A 14206-nucleotide genomic window follows, 5' to 3' on the forward strand; every position below is an offset into this window, starting at 1 on the left:
TATGTGCTGCTTTTGTCTATTTTAACGGTACATTTTGTTAAAATAAAAGTTACACCCGTGGTGCTGCGCATGCGCAGTGGTGGCCTACCATTGTCCAAAGTGTGGCGTCAGCAAAGTTCGGTTCTGAAAGGGCATATGACACCGTATACCAGAAACTGCCCAATGGCGTCGTGGTCGAGCTAATGTAAGCGGTAAGTAAACGTTATAGACGCATAGTTATCGAACGTAACAGCTGTGTGTTTCATTGTTTTTGCTGTGGGTTTATTGAGCTAACGGTCCTAGCTAGCTAACGCCAGAGATAAATATGTTGTGAAAGCGCAACCTTCGTCCTCTGCTATAAACCGTATTTTCAAAACGGCTACTATGACACTTGGCTCTCCAGCTGTGTGTCTTTTGCGAATTTACTCCCGAAGACGTGCTCCGTAACTTCGCTAAACATGAGTCAGCATTTTCAACTGAAGCACTATTGAAGGAATACAAACCCCTATTTTCATACTTGCTGCTGAAAATGTTACGATCTGTCATGTAGTTCAGTGTCAAAGGTGAATTTCATCCAAATCGATGAAGTACAGTTCTGCTATAAGGCTTGACTGTGAGGTGCTTGTCACGTGATTCCTGGCTGAACTCCATATGTCTTACTAGTGAAACTGTCATTAAGCCACCAGCCTGGTTAGTCAAGAGGCCTTCAATGTGTTTATTGTAGCATTCTTTCTATCTTTCGTCTAGACATTATCTTCCTTTATTCCTTTTGTGATCCATCCCAACTACTCAGTGGCCTCAACATTTCATCATTCCATTACATGAGGCCGCTTTGATATCCAGAATTTTGTCGCTGGTAACTACAGTGGTGGACAATTTAAATATAATAGGCGCAGATCATACACTTAGACTTGTGAACGAGTGTCACTCAAAAGACGGAAGTAGCAACGATCAAGATGTCTATGATGAGAACGATGAAACTATGGGAAGAACTGGAGTAAGTGTTGCTTTAAAAAGGTATCTGCCTGACTGGAAGGGTCACGGTTCACTTGAGAACTGAGATGTCTGTGGCACCAAATTGTGGAATGAGCTATGCAAAAAAAATCTAGAGCTGCAACGACTAGTCTACTGTAGCTCAGCGTCATTAGACGACCCAAAATGTCGAATGTATGGGACCATTTCACAAAGGACACATACTTTTCGCACCACATTTTATAAGTATATAAATAAATAAGGGAAGTTATTGGTGAATATCTGCTGACCATATGACTAAAGTGAATACACATTTTTGGACAGAACGAAAGTTCCATTTATAATTTATTAAGCTGGATACAAATTCATAAAAGGCCTTGCTGATACTGTTTCATAGTTTTATGTCGGGGGCCGGATAAATGCAGGGCAGGGACCTCATGTGGCCCACGCTTTGCCGTGGTCTTTCTGTGGTATTTTGCCATCTGTTTTCCTCCCCTGTTCTGATGGTATTTGTGTCACACAGGAGCCGACTACAACCATGTCGCTTCAGACCCCTCGCACGTCGGAATTCACCTTCCAGTCTGCGGTTCACAGCTCTCATGTTCTCCAGTGTCTGAACGAGCAGCGGCAGCACGACGTCCTGTGCGACGTGACGGTGGTGGTGGAGGGCCAGAGCTTCAGAGCCCACCGCTCTGTCCTGGCATCTTGCAGTGAATACTTTCACAGCAGGATCGCCAGCATCGCCAAAAACAGCCCTGTCGTCGACTTGCCGGACGAGGTCAGTGCCATCTATGAAGGCGGTTTTGTCAGGCCTCAGTGTTAACTTTTGTGACGCGCTATCAAATGTGCACCCAGATGAGAGGTTTGTTGAGAATGTCCTTGGTTTCCCTTGCTCTAAACTTGCACTTGAATAAATGCGTCTTACTCCATAGTGGGATACAATGCTATTTGAATGCAGCTCAACAGTTCTTTGGTAGATGTGTCTAAAACTCCCCTGATAAAACTGAAGGCTGTTTCAGTGATGAGTAAGAGTGTGACATTTTGCAGCTTGAAAAAGAGGAAGGGAGTGTTTGTGAAATGTTCTGACGCGTCCATGACTTAATCTAGAATCGTGTCTGCCCGTTCTAACAGGCAGACGCGAGGTGGGAGATTAGCTTCACAATACTTCTGAGGCCGCTGTGAGCTGGCTGGCCTGGCTTAAGTGTCCTGACTTTAACTTGTGACTGACCTGGCCTGGAAATGTCTCGCTAAAGTTCACGTCTTTGCAGGTGACGGTGGAGGGTTTCGAACCGCTGCTCCAGTTTGCCTACACTTCAAAGCTGCTCTTCACCAAAGAAAACATTCAGGCCATTCACAGCGCCGCTGAATTTTTAGGCTTCCACAACTTGGAGTCAGCATGCTTTGATTTCCTCATTCCGAAATTTTGCAACGGCAAAAGGAGCTCGAAGGAAGCAAAGGAGAGCGTCTGCTGTCAGGACCCCGGGGTGAGCTACGACTACGGCGCCGAGATCGCGCCGCCAAAATTATTCAACAGCCCACTGCCCTCTGGGAGCTGTGAGCCGACGGGCTTCACGCCTTTGAGCGCACAGAGTCACGGGAATGAAGGGGGGAACTTCTGCCTGGACAGCTGTGGCCCACCGATGCCGCCACTCTCTCTGGACATAGCAGCAAACGCCGTCTGCCCCATGTTGGCGTTTCCGGAGAAAGAGGACGCTTCCGATTTCTGTGAGCGAGAGATCTTAGCCATGGAGAACATCTGCAGTGAGAGCTTGGCCGACTGCAGAATGCAGTGTGAGATGTCCTCCTCGGGGCATCAGCCCGAGCTCACACACATGGAAGTCAAAAACAACGCGGAGACATTTGGCGGCATGAGCAGCTGCGACCTCGCCTCGTGTCCGCTCGGCACGCCACCGCAGGATTGCAGCAAGTTGTTAGAGAAGAGAGAGGAGGACCTTCAGCAGACATTGACCGGTCTCGGGCACCAGGAGGCGTACGGGGTGAGGAGCAGGGTGGAGAGGGAGGTGGCGGAGCATCTGGCGAAGGGATTTTGGCCTGACCTGTGTCCGTCTCAGGCGCAGCCGCTGCCCCTCGACGAGCAAAACAACCTCATGAAGACCACCGACTTCCACTGCTTCAAGCAGCTGGACCTCGGCTCCAACCCGGCAGACTGTCCCTTCCTGCGGGACCTGGAGCAAAGCGACGAGCCGGCGGAGTCGCAAACGGACAGCCCGTCTCAGTCAGAGCAGAGTCCCAGCATGTTCTGCTCACTCAACTCTGGGGACGACACTGACGTGGACTCGGATGGAGACACGGAAGCCAACAACAAAATGGCTGCTGAGGTCATTTTCTCATTTGTGTCGTCACTTTCTACAAGTAAAATGTATTTAATAGTGACCACTTCTAACATGACAGAATATTGCATTTTGTAAAGACTGACTTATAAGTCATGTTTATTGTCGGCCTTTATATGACGTCGTCTCCACACACTGGTGAACCCGGGGTCAAGTGTATCTATCTCTGTCCCCAGATCAACCTCCCGTTTCCGGTCAAGCAGATTCCATCACTGAGTCGCAGTGCCTTCCAGCGGCTCCTGAAGCAGCACCAGCTCACGCAGGTGCAGCTGGAGTTCGTCCACGACATCCGCCGACGGAGCAAAAACCGCATTGCCGTGCAGCGCTGCAGGAAGAGGAAGCTGGACTGCATACAGCAGCTGGATTCTGAAATCAAAACTCTGGTGAGTCAAGCCGTGATTTATTGGTTATTAATTCAAGAAAATATTTCAAGCACCTTTATAGTTTTATTCCCATCACTCTAACTTCAAATTCAACATCTGTAATGTAGCTTATTTGAAATATGAATACGATAGTTCCATTTTTTTGTCATCTATGACATTACATTACTTCTGTGTTGCTAGATATTATTTTAATTTCTCATATTTCAGTTGTGCATTATGGCCTTAAATTTCTGGTCATTTTAATCCACTGTTTTTAGGAGTTATTTAAAAAATGTACATCTTTTCTTTTTTTTATATAACTGAACTTGTACATTTTACTTTAACTGCATCACAAAATCTAGTGAAAAGCTCACCAGCAAGTAGAATTGGTCTGTTTCGAACTTCTATTCTACGGTCCACTCCAGAAAGTGGAGAAAGAGCGTCTGATGCACGAGCAAGCCGAGCTGCAGCAGAACCTGCAGGAGACCCGTCAGAGCCTGGGGAAGCTCTACGAGAGCGTGAGTCTGGAGTGCGACCCCAGTCAGGATCACCTGCAGCTCCTGGCCAAGATCTCCTCCACAGATTTCCCCGAAACCCTGTCGGGTACAGACAAGGATTCGGAAATCATCATCGAGATGGTAAGGTGCTCGGAACAAATCGGGTCGCTGGCAGACTCGAGCTCGCAGACGAAGGAGGTGGCCGCTCCGCAGAGCTGCGCCGTGCCTCCCTCGCTGCTCTCTGCCTGTCTGGACATAAACAACACCTTCTGACCCGCGTCAGCCGAAGGTTCTGGAACCAATCCTTCCTTAAACTTAGTAGCAACTTGGCATTAAGAATACAATTTGTTACATTTTAGACTGATCGATATTGTGTAACCACAATCCTGTCACTTACTGTACGACTCTGCCATCCTTTGTAATAAGCACTAACGTTCACTAATCTTCGCTGACTGGTTCAAGATTGGCCTGTGCCTTACACAGTCATGACGTATGCACTTGTTCTCCTTAAGGCATTTTAATGTATTATCAAGCACTGTTGCACATTAACCCGAGCCCACGTTGATATATGCATGGTAACCTTTTCTTTTTTACTAAATGTTTCTATTGATTTACAGGTAAAATAAATGATTTTTGTTTTTGTTTAATTGGTGTTTCACCGTTATTGGGTTTCGAACGTGCCTAAATGAGCGATGTGAGTGTGACACAGTTCAAGGGGAAGGCAAACTCTCATGGGAAATGACCTTAAAATTGTGGTACCACCTTTTCACCAGTAGATGGCAGCCTGCTACTTTAGCAGTCCGCGCTCACCCTAAGTGTCTTCTTTTCCTTCTACATTGAAAAAGTAGAAAAAAAAATTATAACGGAGATATTCCCTCTGTCTCATAAATATTTTTCTATAAATATATAAAAACATCTAATCTAATTTATTAAGTATAAATAACTAAAAAAGATGATTTCAGCCATTTTTAACTTTTTTTTATACACCCTGATACTGTTTTTAATTGGGTTTTTTTCTTTCTCCTAACTTCAATTTCGTTTGTGATTTTTGTTTTGATTTTTAAATTCAAGTATACATCATATACATTATAAATAATGTATATTTTAGAAGTAATTAAATTACATTTAACTCTGCTTTATTATAACTATTTTTCCCTTTTGCATTACCTCTACATTTAATAAGTGATAAGATGAAATGTGACGATATGATGAATGACTTTACTTAATGTTATTTCTTAAATTTAAAGTTTGTTAGTCAGATTTTTAAAAAAGAATCCGTATAGTTTCTATTCCAATCTATGTATTTCCTCTTTTACCTTTCATTTCTTTGCCAACTTTCTGGCCACTATTTGTGCCCCACACCAGCCGGCAGTCTTGAGCGATAACCATAGACAAACAGAGCTGCAGCTGGTCTCTACTGGTGTGGCTGCATCTCAAAGGGATTAGAAGACGCTGATAATACAGCATCTCATCCACACGTGTGTCGACCCTGTAGTCGATCATCAACCTCATCCGGGCTCCATATTTGTATCATTATCTGGCCTCGACGTCGGCGGGAGTTAGCCTCCCTCCGTCCTCTGTTCCCTCATTTACCGCTTGGGGTTTTTGGGGCATTGTGGCACACAAAACGTCTGATCATCCTCCTCTGCAAGATACGCTGGAATAAAGAGTTGATCTGAGGAGGAAGCAGCTGTGTGGCATGGCAAGGTCAGAGGGCCGTAATCCGCGGCCTCATTCATGCAAGATTAAAAACCTGCTCCGAGTTCTGATTAAGAACGCAGGGTTAGTAGATTAAAGGCCAGCAAACAAAATGAAAGCAGTTTAAGCCCAATCCTGGAATTCATCAGAATACCAGAACCTTCAACGTCCGTTACAACGCCAGATTAAATGCAAAGAACTTTTATCTTGTTGAATCTTGTGTGATATTTCTGCAGGAAATCTGGGTTAGGATGTGACAGTCGTCTTTTCACCCCGTATAATGTCGCCCGAAATTGTCGCCTGACAAGGATTGTACATGAGAGAAAACGGCTTTAATGATGAACGTGCTGCAGCATGCAAGTCCTCGCAGCATGAAGAAAACTTCATCTCTCTATTACCATGAGGAAATTAGCAGAATAAAAACTAGCTGGCAGAGTTTGTAGCAAGTAACTTTGAATCAGAACCACCAGATCCAGCCACAGCACTTTGTGTTGGCTGAAATAGTTGAGTTGAGCTTTTACTTATGATAACAAGTGGTCTGATGATAGGTGGAGGAAGTCAGACATGCCGAAGGTACTGAGTTGGCCAGCTCCATCAGTTGTTTTTTGGTAGCTCTTGCTTGCAGTGTGACAGACGGCCCATCACATATACGCATGTAAAAGTCCAGATGGGCAGTCAGAGAGAGTTGTTTATATTGGAGGCGGGGCTTCTGCCAAGGCCATCTACAAACCCAGCGGTGGCCAACCATTCAGAGGCTGAGAGCCACATTGTTTTACTGTGTTGCTGAAAAGAGCCATATGCTACAAACATGTAAGGCTGTGAGGCTCACCTGAACAGCTGGTCATGTGACTTAGCGGCAGTATAGCGGTTAAAGCACGTCCCTGCGTGCCACAAGGTTGCTGGTTCACGTCCGGCATATGTTCTCGTGCATGTATTTTTAAAATTCATTCATTTTTCCGCGATCCTCCTCGAAATATCAAGCGGCATAGATAGAAATGTGTGCCCCGTTTATTTTACTTTTATATTTTTGATGTGGCTCATGCCACCAATAACTCATCTTCACTCCACTTTACCACGATCAACAATGAATAACAGATGAAACACCTGCCATACGTTAGTTTTGGGAATGACAAAGTGTAACATGGAACTAAGTCATATGGTGCCAGGCTTGGAGCTTGTGCAGCGAGGTTTATTGTTTATGTTTCAAAGTTAAACGCAAGTCAAAGTCTTTGAACAACGATCAACTCCTCGGATCTGTATCCACCTTCCAATCACTCAAATTCCTGTCCATCATCTTGGAATTTCTGTCTTTAGAAGTGCATTTTTAACATTTACTGCAGCATAAACTGGACTCGCTACAAAACTCACTGAAACCCAACGACCTTTGTAGGTCATAACAATGACAAGAATCGGAGGTCATCTCTTTTTTTTTTTTTAGATTTTCAAGTGGACCACGTACAATGACTGCGTTGCGACTCGCCGGCATTGTCACAGGCTCCATCGTTTCACAACGACCACGAGGTCTGCGACACGACAAACCTACGCTGTTGAGTCGTGAGGTGCTAACTTCATTGAGGTGGTGGGGGGAGTGACAGCGTGAGGACTGTTCCCATTGACAGGATTTTATAAATGAGGAGCAATAGACTGTAATCACTCAGAGACACTGGCTGGAGCGCGCGTGTTCTAGCTGCAGCCCGGACTTGAACCGTCAGATTATTAAACAGATGTTAGTTCAGTCAAAGATTAAAATCACAAGCACGTTGTGTTGAGCTGTCAGCAGCCATTCACCGAATAGTTCATCGGGAAGTTCAGAAATTATTAGTATGGGTCTGTTCTCCTAGGTTCCATTCGCTAGCATGTTTCAGTATCTTGCGAGAAGGACTGTATAATATGACACCAAAATCCTCCGTAACGTTGAACTCTGTCAGTAGTTTATTCAGTTTGGTGAATAAAAAGCTCCACAGTTGTTTCGTTTTAACAGTCTAGAAGATGGTAGCAACACATTTAGATACTTAAATGATGCGAGCATGCTGATGTATGACGTGTTAGCATCCAAAACGTCAGAACCATATCATCGGATTAAAACTAACCACGTTGCCCGAACCATCCATTAGCATTTTTGATTGCTGAAATATCTTTGAAAAATAAACAGCATGGATTATACAACATAAATGTGACAGCCAAATTCATAGAATATATTTACGAAAAAAAAAAAAGTGGGTCGTTGGATTCGCAAAAAGCTTTTAAGACGAAAGTAAAGAGGGTAAAAGGGCAAAATGTCTCATAATCTGTCATTTCCAATCTGTCACAACGAACATGAGTGCTATATGATACAAAAACAAAATGAGTACACAGTAAAGCAACTTCTTAAATAAATCGGGGCGTCATTCAGTCGTAATTGGAAACTAAAATCGAAATGTCTTGACACACACACACACACAAAGATTTAGTCGTGAAAACGGTGAAGTGTGCGTCAGTGACTTAACATCACGGCAAACTGCAGTTTTGGAAATCGTACCCGGCGCTCCTCCACACAAAACCAACCTGAAAAAAAAGGCAGCGATGATCCCGTCTCGCCAAGCGTGGATCGTCTGTTGCCATCTTCAAAATAAAATTTCTGTTCTCTACATCAAAACTACAGAAAAGACGACAACTGTTGATTGTAACAATGCAGTTCAACACATTCAGGCGCTCGTCCAGCAACTCCGCAGGTCTCCAGAAGGTCCGTGTTAGTACTTGTTGTGCCATTCGCACTGGCCAACGCTCACCTCCTCGATGTCCAGGTTCTTCCTGGATTTGTAAATAAACTCCCCAATGGCAACGAAGACAGACAGAACGAGTCCAGCTGCGAGTACAATAAATATTCCGCCAATGTTCTCGACACCAAGAGCGCTGGCTTCTTTGCTGTCCTCCTCTGGGCACCCGTTTCCGCGCCACCACTTCTCCTTCATCATGTGCAGCTTTCCTTCCTCCTGAAGCTGCAGGATGGCGATGGTCACCTTGTCTCGGTACGGTGAACCTAAGCAAAATGCCACCCGATTATTTCATGATGTTCCACCAGGACATTAAAAACCTCTCTATCCCAAAGGTAACTGGTCCATTGCCAACTTGGAAGCCAAGGATTTGACCATACTTTTTCACTGTAGTTCAGTGTCAGCAAAAACCTTTAGGGTATCTCAAGGAGAGTTACCCAGCAACATTCCAAGCAGAGAGTGAGACCTCTGGATCCTCCGAGAGGATACCCTGACATTCCTAGGTCCAAATGGATTTGTGAATTTGTAAATACCCAGATCATCTCACCAGGAACGTATCAATGGACCAACTTTTTCTGGCATTTCTCATAAGAGGTTGCCTCAGCAAGTCCTCCACCGTCTCCTATCTTAAGTTTCCCTTAGCCACACCTTGATCTATGAACCTAGCTTGTTGTCGCCCTCCCTTTCCCTGGTACATCCAGCCCCGGCATTCGTCATACAACACTCCAGTCCTGTCTTAGTGTTCATACCATCTCAACTGACAATTTCAAGGTTCCCCTTCTCTACTATGAACCGAGCTGCTCATCCAACGTCCTTTAGAGTTAGAGTTAATACTTTGGTTGTATACGTGGGCAGCTCCTTCGCAAAATTAAATCGATCAAGAGTCCTCATAACTAACCTTTCCACTTTGGAGGGCAGTTTCAAAAGATGCCGTTTTCAGATAGCAGTGCTGTGTGGACAAGCACTGCATCCGCAACAAAAAGCCATCTGATCCAGTGGGAGTCAGAGCCATGATACTCATCTGTCTTTAAATCTCACACACCATCCGTCCCTCTAGATACTTTGAGACTTACTCTAATTTCGTGGCATGGTCGACACCCATTTTTAAAACATTTTTAATGCTCTTAAAAATGAAAGACTGTTATCCAGTTTCTTTCTCGAGTGATTACCAGTGACTTTACTGTGAATCTCTGAGCACTCATCATCCATGAGAAAGTCAAAAATCCAATTCTGCCTCTGGGATTTGTCTTGCGTTTCAACTCTGTGTTGATGACCATACACTTCTTCTTTGGATATTTCCCATCCATCTTTCTCCGCCTTCGCCTATCTTGATGCATCCAAACTATTTTTCCTTTGTTACTTCAGTTCTAGGAGTGATTGAAATGTAATGGGCTTTTCACCAATGTCATTGCTGCAAATGAATTCCAATTCAATACATTTCCAAACTCAAGAATTGTTGCGGTGCAGCAGAGGAGATTCCCGTTCTTACCAATGGGTGTTCCGACCCCGTAGCCTTTGGAGTCTATCAAGCCTCCGATCTGGGTGAGGTTGCAGTTGCGCTGGCTGACGTACTCGATGCTTGTGGACTCCATGAGCAGAGCATAATCGGTGGTCAGGACCCTCTGGATCCCCTCGCCGTTGTTCTTGACCAGGGCTGTGTTTTTCCTGCTGCTCATGAACGCCCACATCTTCTCGTAAGTTGAGATCTTGGATTTCTGCCGAGAGACAATTGAGATTTCATGCAAGTGACAACAGATTTTATTGGATCAGATGAGGCACTACATGGTCGTTGAAGCTGTGTTTACTATCGCAATCATGCTGGAACATGGAGAATAATGGGATTGGATGTGAACAGCATACACAAATCTGCCAGGTTCACTCAGCTCAGACGGTTGCCATGAAAACAATGCTCGGAATATCTGGCACCGTTCTTGGTGATAATAAGAGATTAATGTTGCACTGGTTGTTTTGGTTGACTACAAGAGAAGTTTAATTGACATTTCCCTCCAAAATAAACCTCGGATGACCTATTTAATTTTTTTCAATATTCCAATGACTCCACTTAAATTGATTCGAACACTGGTCAGATCTTTCTATCTGAGGTTCTCGATCTTGTAAGTGTTACGCTTCTAATTTGGACCTTCTTATCTGCTCATTTCTCGTCCGCATCTCATCTTCCAGTGTTTATCTGTTGCCCCAGGGGGTCACAGTTATTCCTCGACATCTCTTGTCCTTGCTCTGAAACCAGAGTGGAGATGTGATCTCTCCCCTTGATCCGCGGTTTGCCTTGTTATCTACAACCATCTGTTACAGAAGGCTGATTGGTTGCATCGTCACATGACATCAAAGCAACTTGTCTTGCTTTTCATCTCAACAAAGCAGGAAATAAAACAGATTCCAAGTCTTACTTGGCTTCAACCTTCCATTTGTTTGTATTGTTAGGTGTGTTCAACAATCTGAGTGAAAACTGGAATGTAGTGTGTTAACCTGACTATAAGAGTGTAGCATGTATAGCTTCAAACATTCTTCTGAACTACGACTAGCTTCCTGCACACCTGGAGCATGATTGTTGCACTCTGAGTACTGGCTCTCCAAAGTCTCAGACCCCGGTTCTCACTTGGAAAAGGGCATACTGTCCTCTCCGGGTTGAAGATGAGATCATTACCATGGCGAGGTTTGGGACTCGAGCAAGGGGAAGATGGAGCCAAAGGTTCTGAGATTCATCTTCAGTCATGAAGACCCTATCATTCTGTTATGGTGAAGAAAGAGCCCAAGCTCTGGAGTCATTGGTCGATACATTCCTAGACCCACCTGTGGTCACGAGCATTGGGTTGGGTCGAGTGCAGGTTGGCAAAAAGCCGGGGTTGGACTCTCTGTTGTGACATGTGAGGAGCATACTTACCTTAAAAAAGGTCATGGTGGAGCCGTCCCTCACAGCACCATACTCTATTTTTGTTTGTTTGGCCAAGTCATCCGCTGAGTCGATAGGCGAGTCCATTCTCTCCACTGTGAGGAAAGCGGCCAAGTTGGCAGTGTACGAGGAAATGATGATTAGCGTGAAGAACCACCATATTCCACCGACGATCCTCGTAGAAAGGGCCTTGGGCATCAGTTCCGAACCTGCATTTCCATGCAGTTATCAACACAGAAATAATGTATGGTACGTTTGAGTCGCAGAAGTTACCTTGCTGCATCAGAGCGCCCACTCCAAACCAAACACTGTTTATGAGAGTGAAATTGTTTTCGACGACGTCTGAGTCGGGATTACAGGGATGTGGGTTGTACCACTCGTACGGAGTGAATCTGGAATAGAACATATTGAAAGAGAGAAAATTGGTTCTTCTGTCATATCGGTTAGAGAGTCAGAAACGTCACCTCACCTTGCAATGACGAACAGCACACAGCTAACCCCCAGGCAAGCCAGCAGCACGTACATCCAGATATCCGGGGACAGAGGGTTGAGGAAGGAGAACACTCCCGGGTTGGTGCCGTTGGGTTTGTGGTAGAGGATGCTGATGCCTAGAGTCATGAAGGGCTTGGAGAAATCTATCACCTTCTCCCTCACATAGGTGATGGTGAGGGGAGCCACAGCCAGGTCAGCAACCTGGTGAGGAAGAATTGGTACAGAGATTCAATCCCTCAAGGAATACTTTCACCAGAAGGCTGACTACGGACTGTGTATCTACATAGGTATGAAAATACTTACGTGATCAATGAGCTCCCGAACCATCCCATTCCACTCTCCTTTGTCATTTTGAGCTCCGTACTTTCCGTCCGACACCAGCTTCACCTCATAGGAAAAGCCCAAAATATTGGAGAGCTCTTTGAGCAGGTCCAAGCAGTAGCCCTCGAAGCGGTCGTTGCCGTAGAGCGGCTTATCCGATTTCTTGTACATCACATAAGGATTTTCCTGAAGAAACACAACCTCCAGTTTCAGAGAAGGCAGAAAGAAACTGGACTAAATGAGGTGCGGTTACCAAAATGGTGGTGACAATTAGGGTCCTGTTGGCCATGGAGTCAGTCACGTTTGTGGATAAGTCTTTGCTGTTCTCTGTTAAATTAAGGCCCGTTTGTGAGTTCCACACACCAATCTGCGGGAGAGAATACACTGCTAATTGGACAAAGCCTTCAAAGATCCTTGCGCCGCTTTTGACGTGATCAAGGCGAGGAATACCGTTGGAGGGATCAAAGGAAAAGCAGACACAGGACAGGAAAATTAGGTAGGAAACACCACAAAAATACAAGGGCTTGATGATCCATCGGTTTCCACTGCAGGGTATTAATTCAGGGATGGAAACACAAATCCTCGAACATAACAAACCTTTTTCCAAACTTTATTCAGGCGATTGTTGCCTGCGATCATCTTGCAAAATAATACAGAAAAAAAGCTTTAATTTGAGACAAACATGACAACACAATAACTTAAAACACACAAAACTGCGACCAGTTCATGAAAAATGTATTTGGGGAAATGCATGGGAAGCCTGCATGGGTCGACCCCTCTGGTTTTTCGATCCGATGGACTGACTGAGAGTCAATTGTAAAATTTTAAAACAACTTCATGAGTCTTTCCCTTCCAAAACCTTCCTGTGTTCAAAGATGCTATAAAAGGGGTTGGCTTTAAAAGACCAAAAAATGTGCCTTAAACAGGTAAAAAAAAATAGGGCCAAATATCACTGATGCTCGATACATGCAGACCTTCTCTTTGCAGAAACAGTGATGGCTGCGATACGGTTCAGATTACCACCAAAGATGGCAGACCTTAACCTCTTTGAAGTCAGGAGACAATTGACTGATGTATCCAAGGCGGTGTTTTAACAGCCCCACGGTGAAACAGAATTATTAATTATGGTTTCAGCTTGTCATGAAAATAATCTAACTTTCTCCTGGAGACATAACTGGAGCACAAAATTCAATATTTTTTTCATGGAGTCAGAATATTATGAAGAACTCGGGAATGTTTCACTAACGTCCCGTGAGTTTGATTTGCTCCCCTGTCCTGTGCGGGAGAGACGCGGGCTGGATAGCTCACCTTCTCCAGGCCGTCCTCCTTCAGGCTGATGACATCGAGATCGAAGTCTTTCCTCAGACCGTCTGTCTTGTTGATTGTGATTTGTCCAGTCAAGCCGTTCCACGTGGCCTTGGGAGGGAGAAACAAACGCTTGGAAATCACTGTTGAGCTTACTGGTCTTTTTAATAGCGGACATTTTATCAAGTCATTTGACAAGTCACATTACCTTGAGTGATAAGCAACGTGTTAAATGTATGACTTCAATATGTTCTGTCACACATCAATCAAAAAAAAGGTTCTCTATAATAATATGTGAATATTTTCTTTTGAACTGGTGATTTTCTCAGCAAAATGCAACTATATAAAGTAAATCTAAATATCTAAAAATAACAAAATACCAGAATTTTGCTAAATATTAAATGTAAAACATTTTGGCTTAGGAGATTGAATTTTGAAAAAAGTTAGGAATGAAGCTTTGGATTATTATTTTATTATTATTTATTATTATTATTACTATTATTATTATTATTATTATTATAAAGAAATAATTTGCCAATGTCTGCATCAATCTAACTGAGAGAAT

The 14206-nt window shown here is 44.2% G+C and overlaps 2 protein-coding genes across 6 annotated transcripts in view; one reads left to right on the top strand and one right to left on the bottom strand.

Moving 5' to 3' along the window:
• The first annotated feature begins 27 nt into the window (after positions 1-27).
• LOC128764204 (transcription regulator protein BACH1-like) lies at positions 28-4808 on the top strand. 4 transcript variants are annotated; one of them, XM_053873768.1, is made up of 6 exons: positions 743-976; positions 1475-1729; positions 2220-2948; positions 3024-3290; positions 3479-3685; positions 4090-4808. In XM_053873768.1, the coding sequence occupies exons 1-6, from the start codon at positions 962-964 to the stop codon at positions 4432-4434; spliced, it is 1818 nt and encodes a 605-aa protein (XP_053729743.1). In that variant the 5' UTR covers positions 743-961; the 3' UTR covers positions 4435-4808. The 4 variants fall into 4 exon arrangements, with proteins under 4 accessions (XP_053729741.1, XP_053729742.1, XP_053729743.1 ...); XM_053873766.1 differs by lacking the exon at positions 743-976 and adding an exon at positions 28-191 and having other exon boundaries at positions 2220-3290; XM_053873767.1 differs by lacking the exon at positions 743-976 and adding an exon at positions 28-184 and having other exon boundaries at positions 2220-3290.
• Positions 4809-8057: 3249 nt separating this feature from the next.
• LOC128764202 (glutamate receptor ionotropic, kainate 1) overlaps positions 8058-14206 on the bottom strand; it is a 32671-nt gene continuing 26522 nt past the window's right edge. The window contains exons 8-16 of one of the 2 annotated variants that reach the window (XM_053873762.1): positions 13645-13752; positions 12934-12975; positions 12590-12703; positions 12319-12522; positions 11993-12216; positions 11797-11915; positions 11515-11732; positions 10102-10327; positions 8058-8878 (exon numbers count right to left, since the gene is read on the bottom strand). In XM_053873762.1, the coding sequence (XP_053729737.1) occupies positions 8589-8878; positions 10102-10327; positions 11515-11732; positions 11797-11915; positions 11993-12216; positions 12319-12522; positions 12590-12703; positions 12934-12975; positions 13645-13752 (1545 nt within the window). In that variant the 3' untranslated portion in view covers positions 8058-8588. The remainder of the gene's footprint in view (positions 8879-10101; positions 10328-11514; positions 11733-11796; positions 11916-11992; positions 12217-12318; positions 12523-12589; positions 12704-12933; positions 12976-13644; positions 13753-14206) is intronic. The other variant, XM_053873763.1, reaches the window with a different exon arrangement.

This window comes from Synchiropus splendidus, chromosome 8 (assembly GCF_027744825.2).
Source record: "Synchiropus splendidus isolate RoL2022-P1 chromosome 8, RoL_Sspl_1.0, whole genome shotgun sequence".
In the NCBI taxonomy this organism is placed as follows: domain Eukaryota; kingdom Metazoa; phylum Chordata; class Actinopteri; order Syngnathiformes; family Callionymidae; genus Synchiropus; species Synchiropus splendidus.

Bases quoted from the DNA above. Each gene is read 5' to 3' on its own strand.
- LOC128764204 (XM_053873765.1), top strand. The intron at 3,291-3,478 runs GTCATTTTCTCA...CTCTGTCCCCAG, and splicing joins ACAACAAAATGGCTGCTGAG to ATCAACCTCCCGTTTCCGGT. The intron at 3,686-4,089 runs GTGAGTCAAGCC...GGTCCACTCCAG, and splicing joins ATTCTGAAATCAAAACTCTG to AAAGTGGAGAAAGAGCGTCT.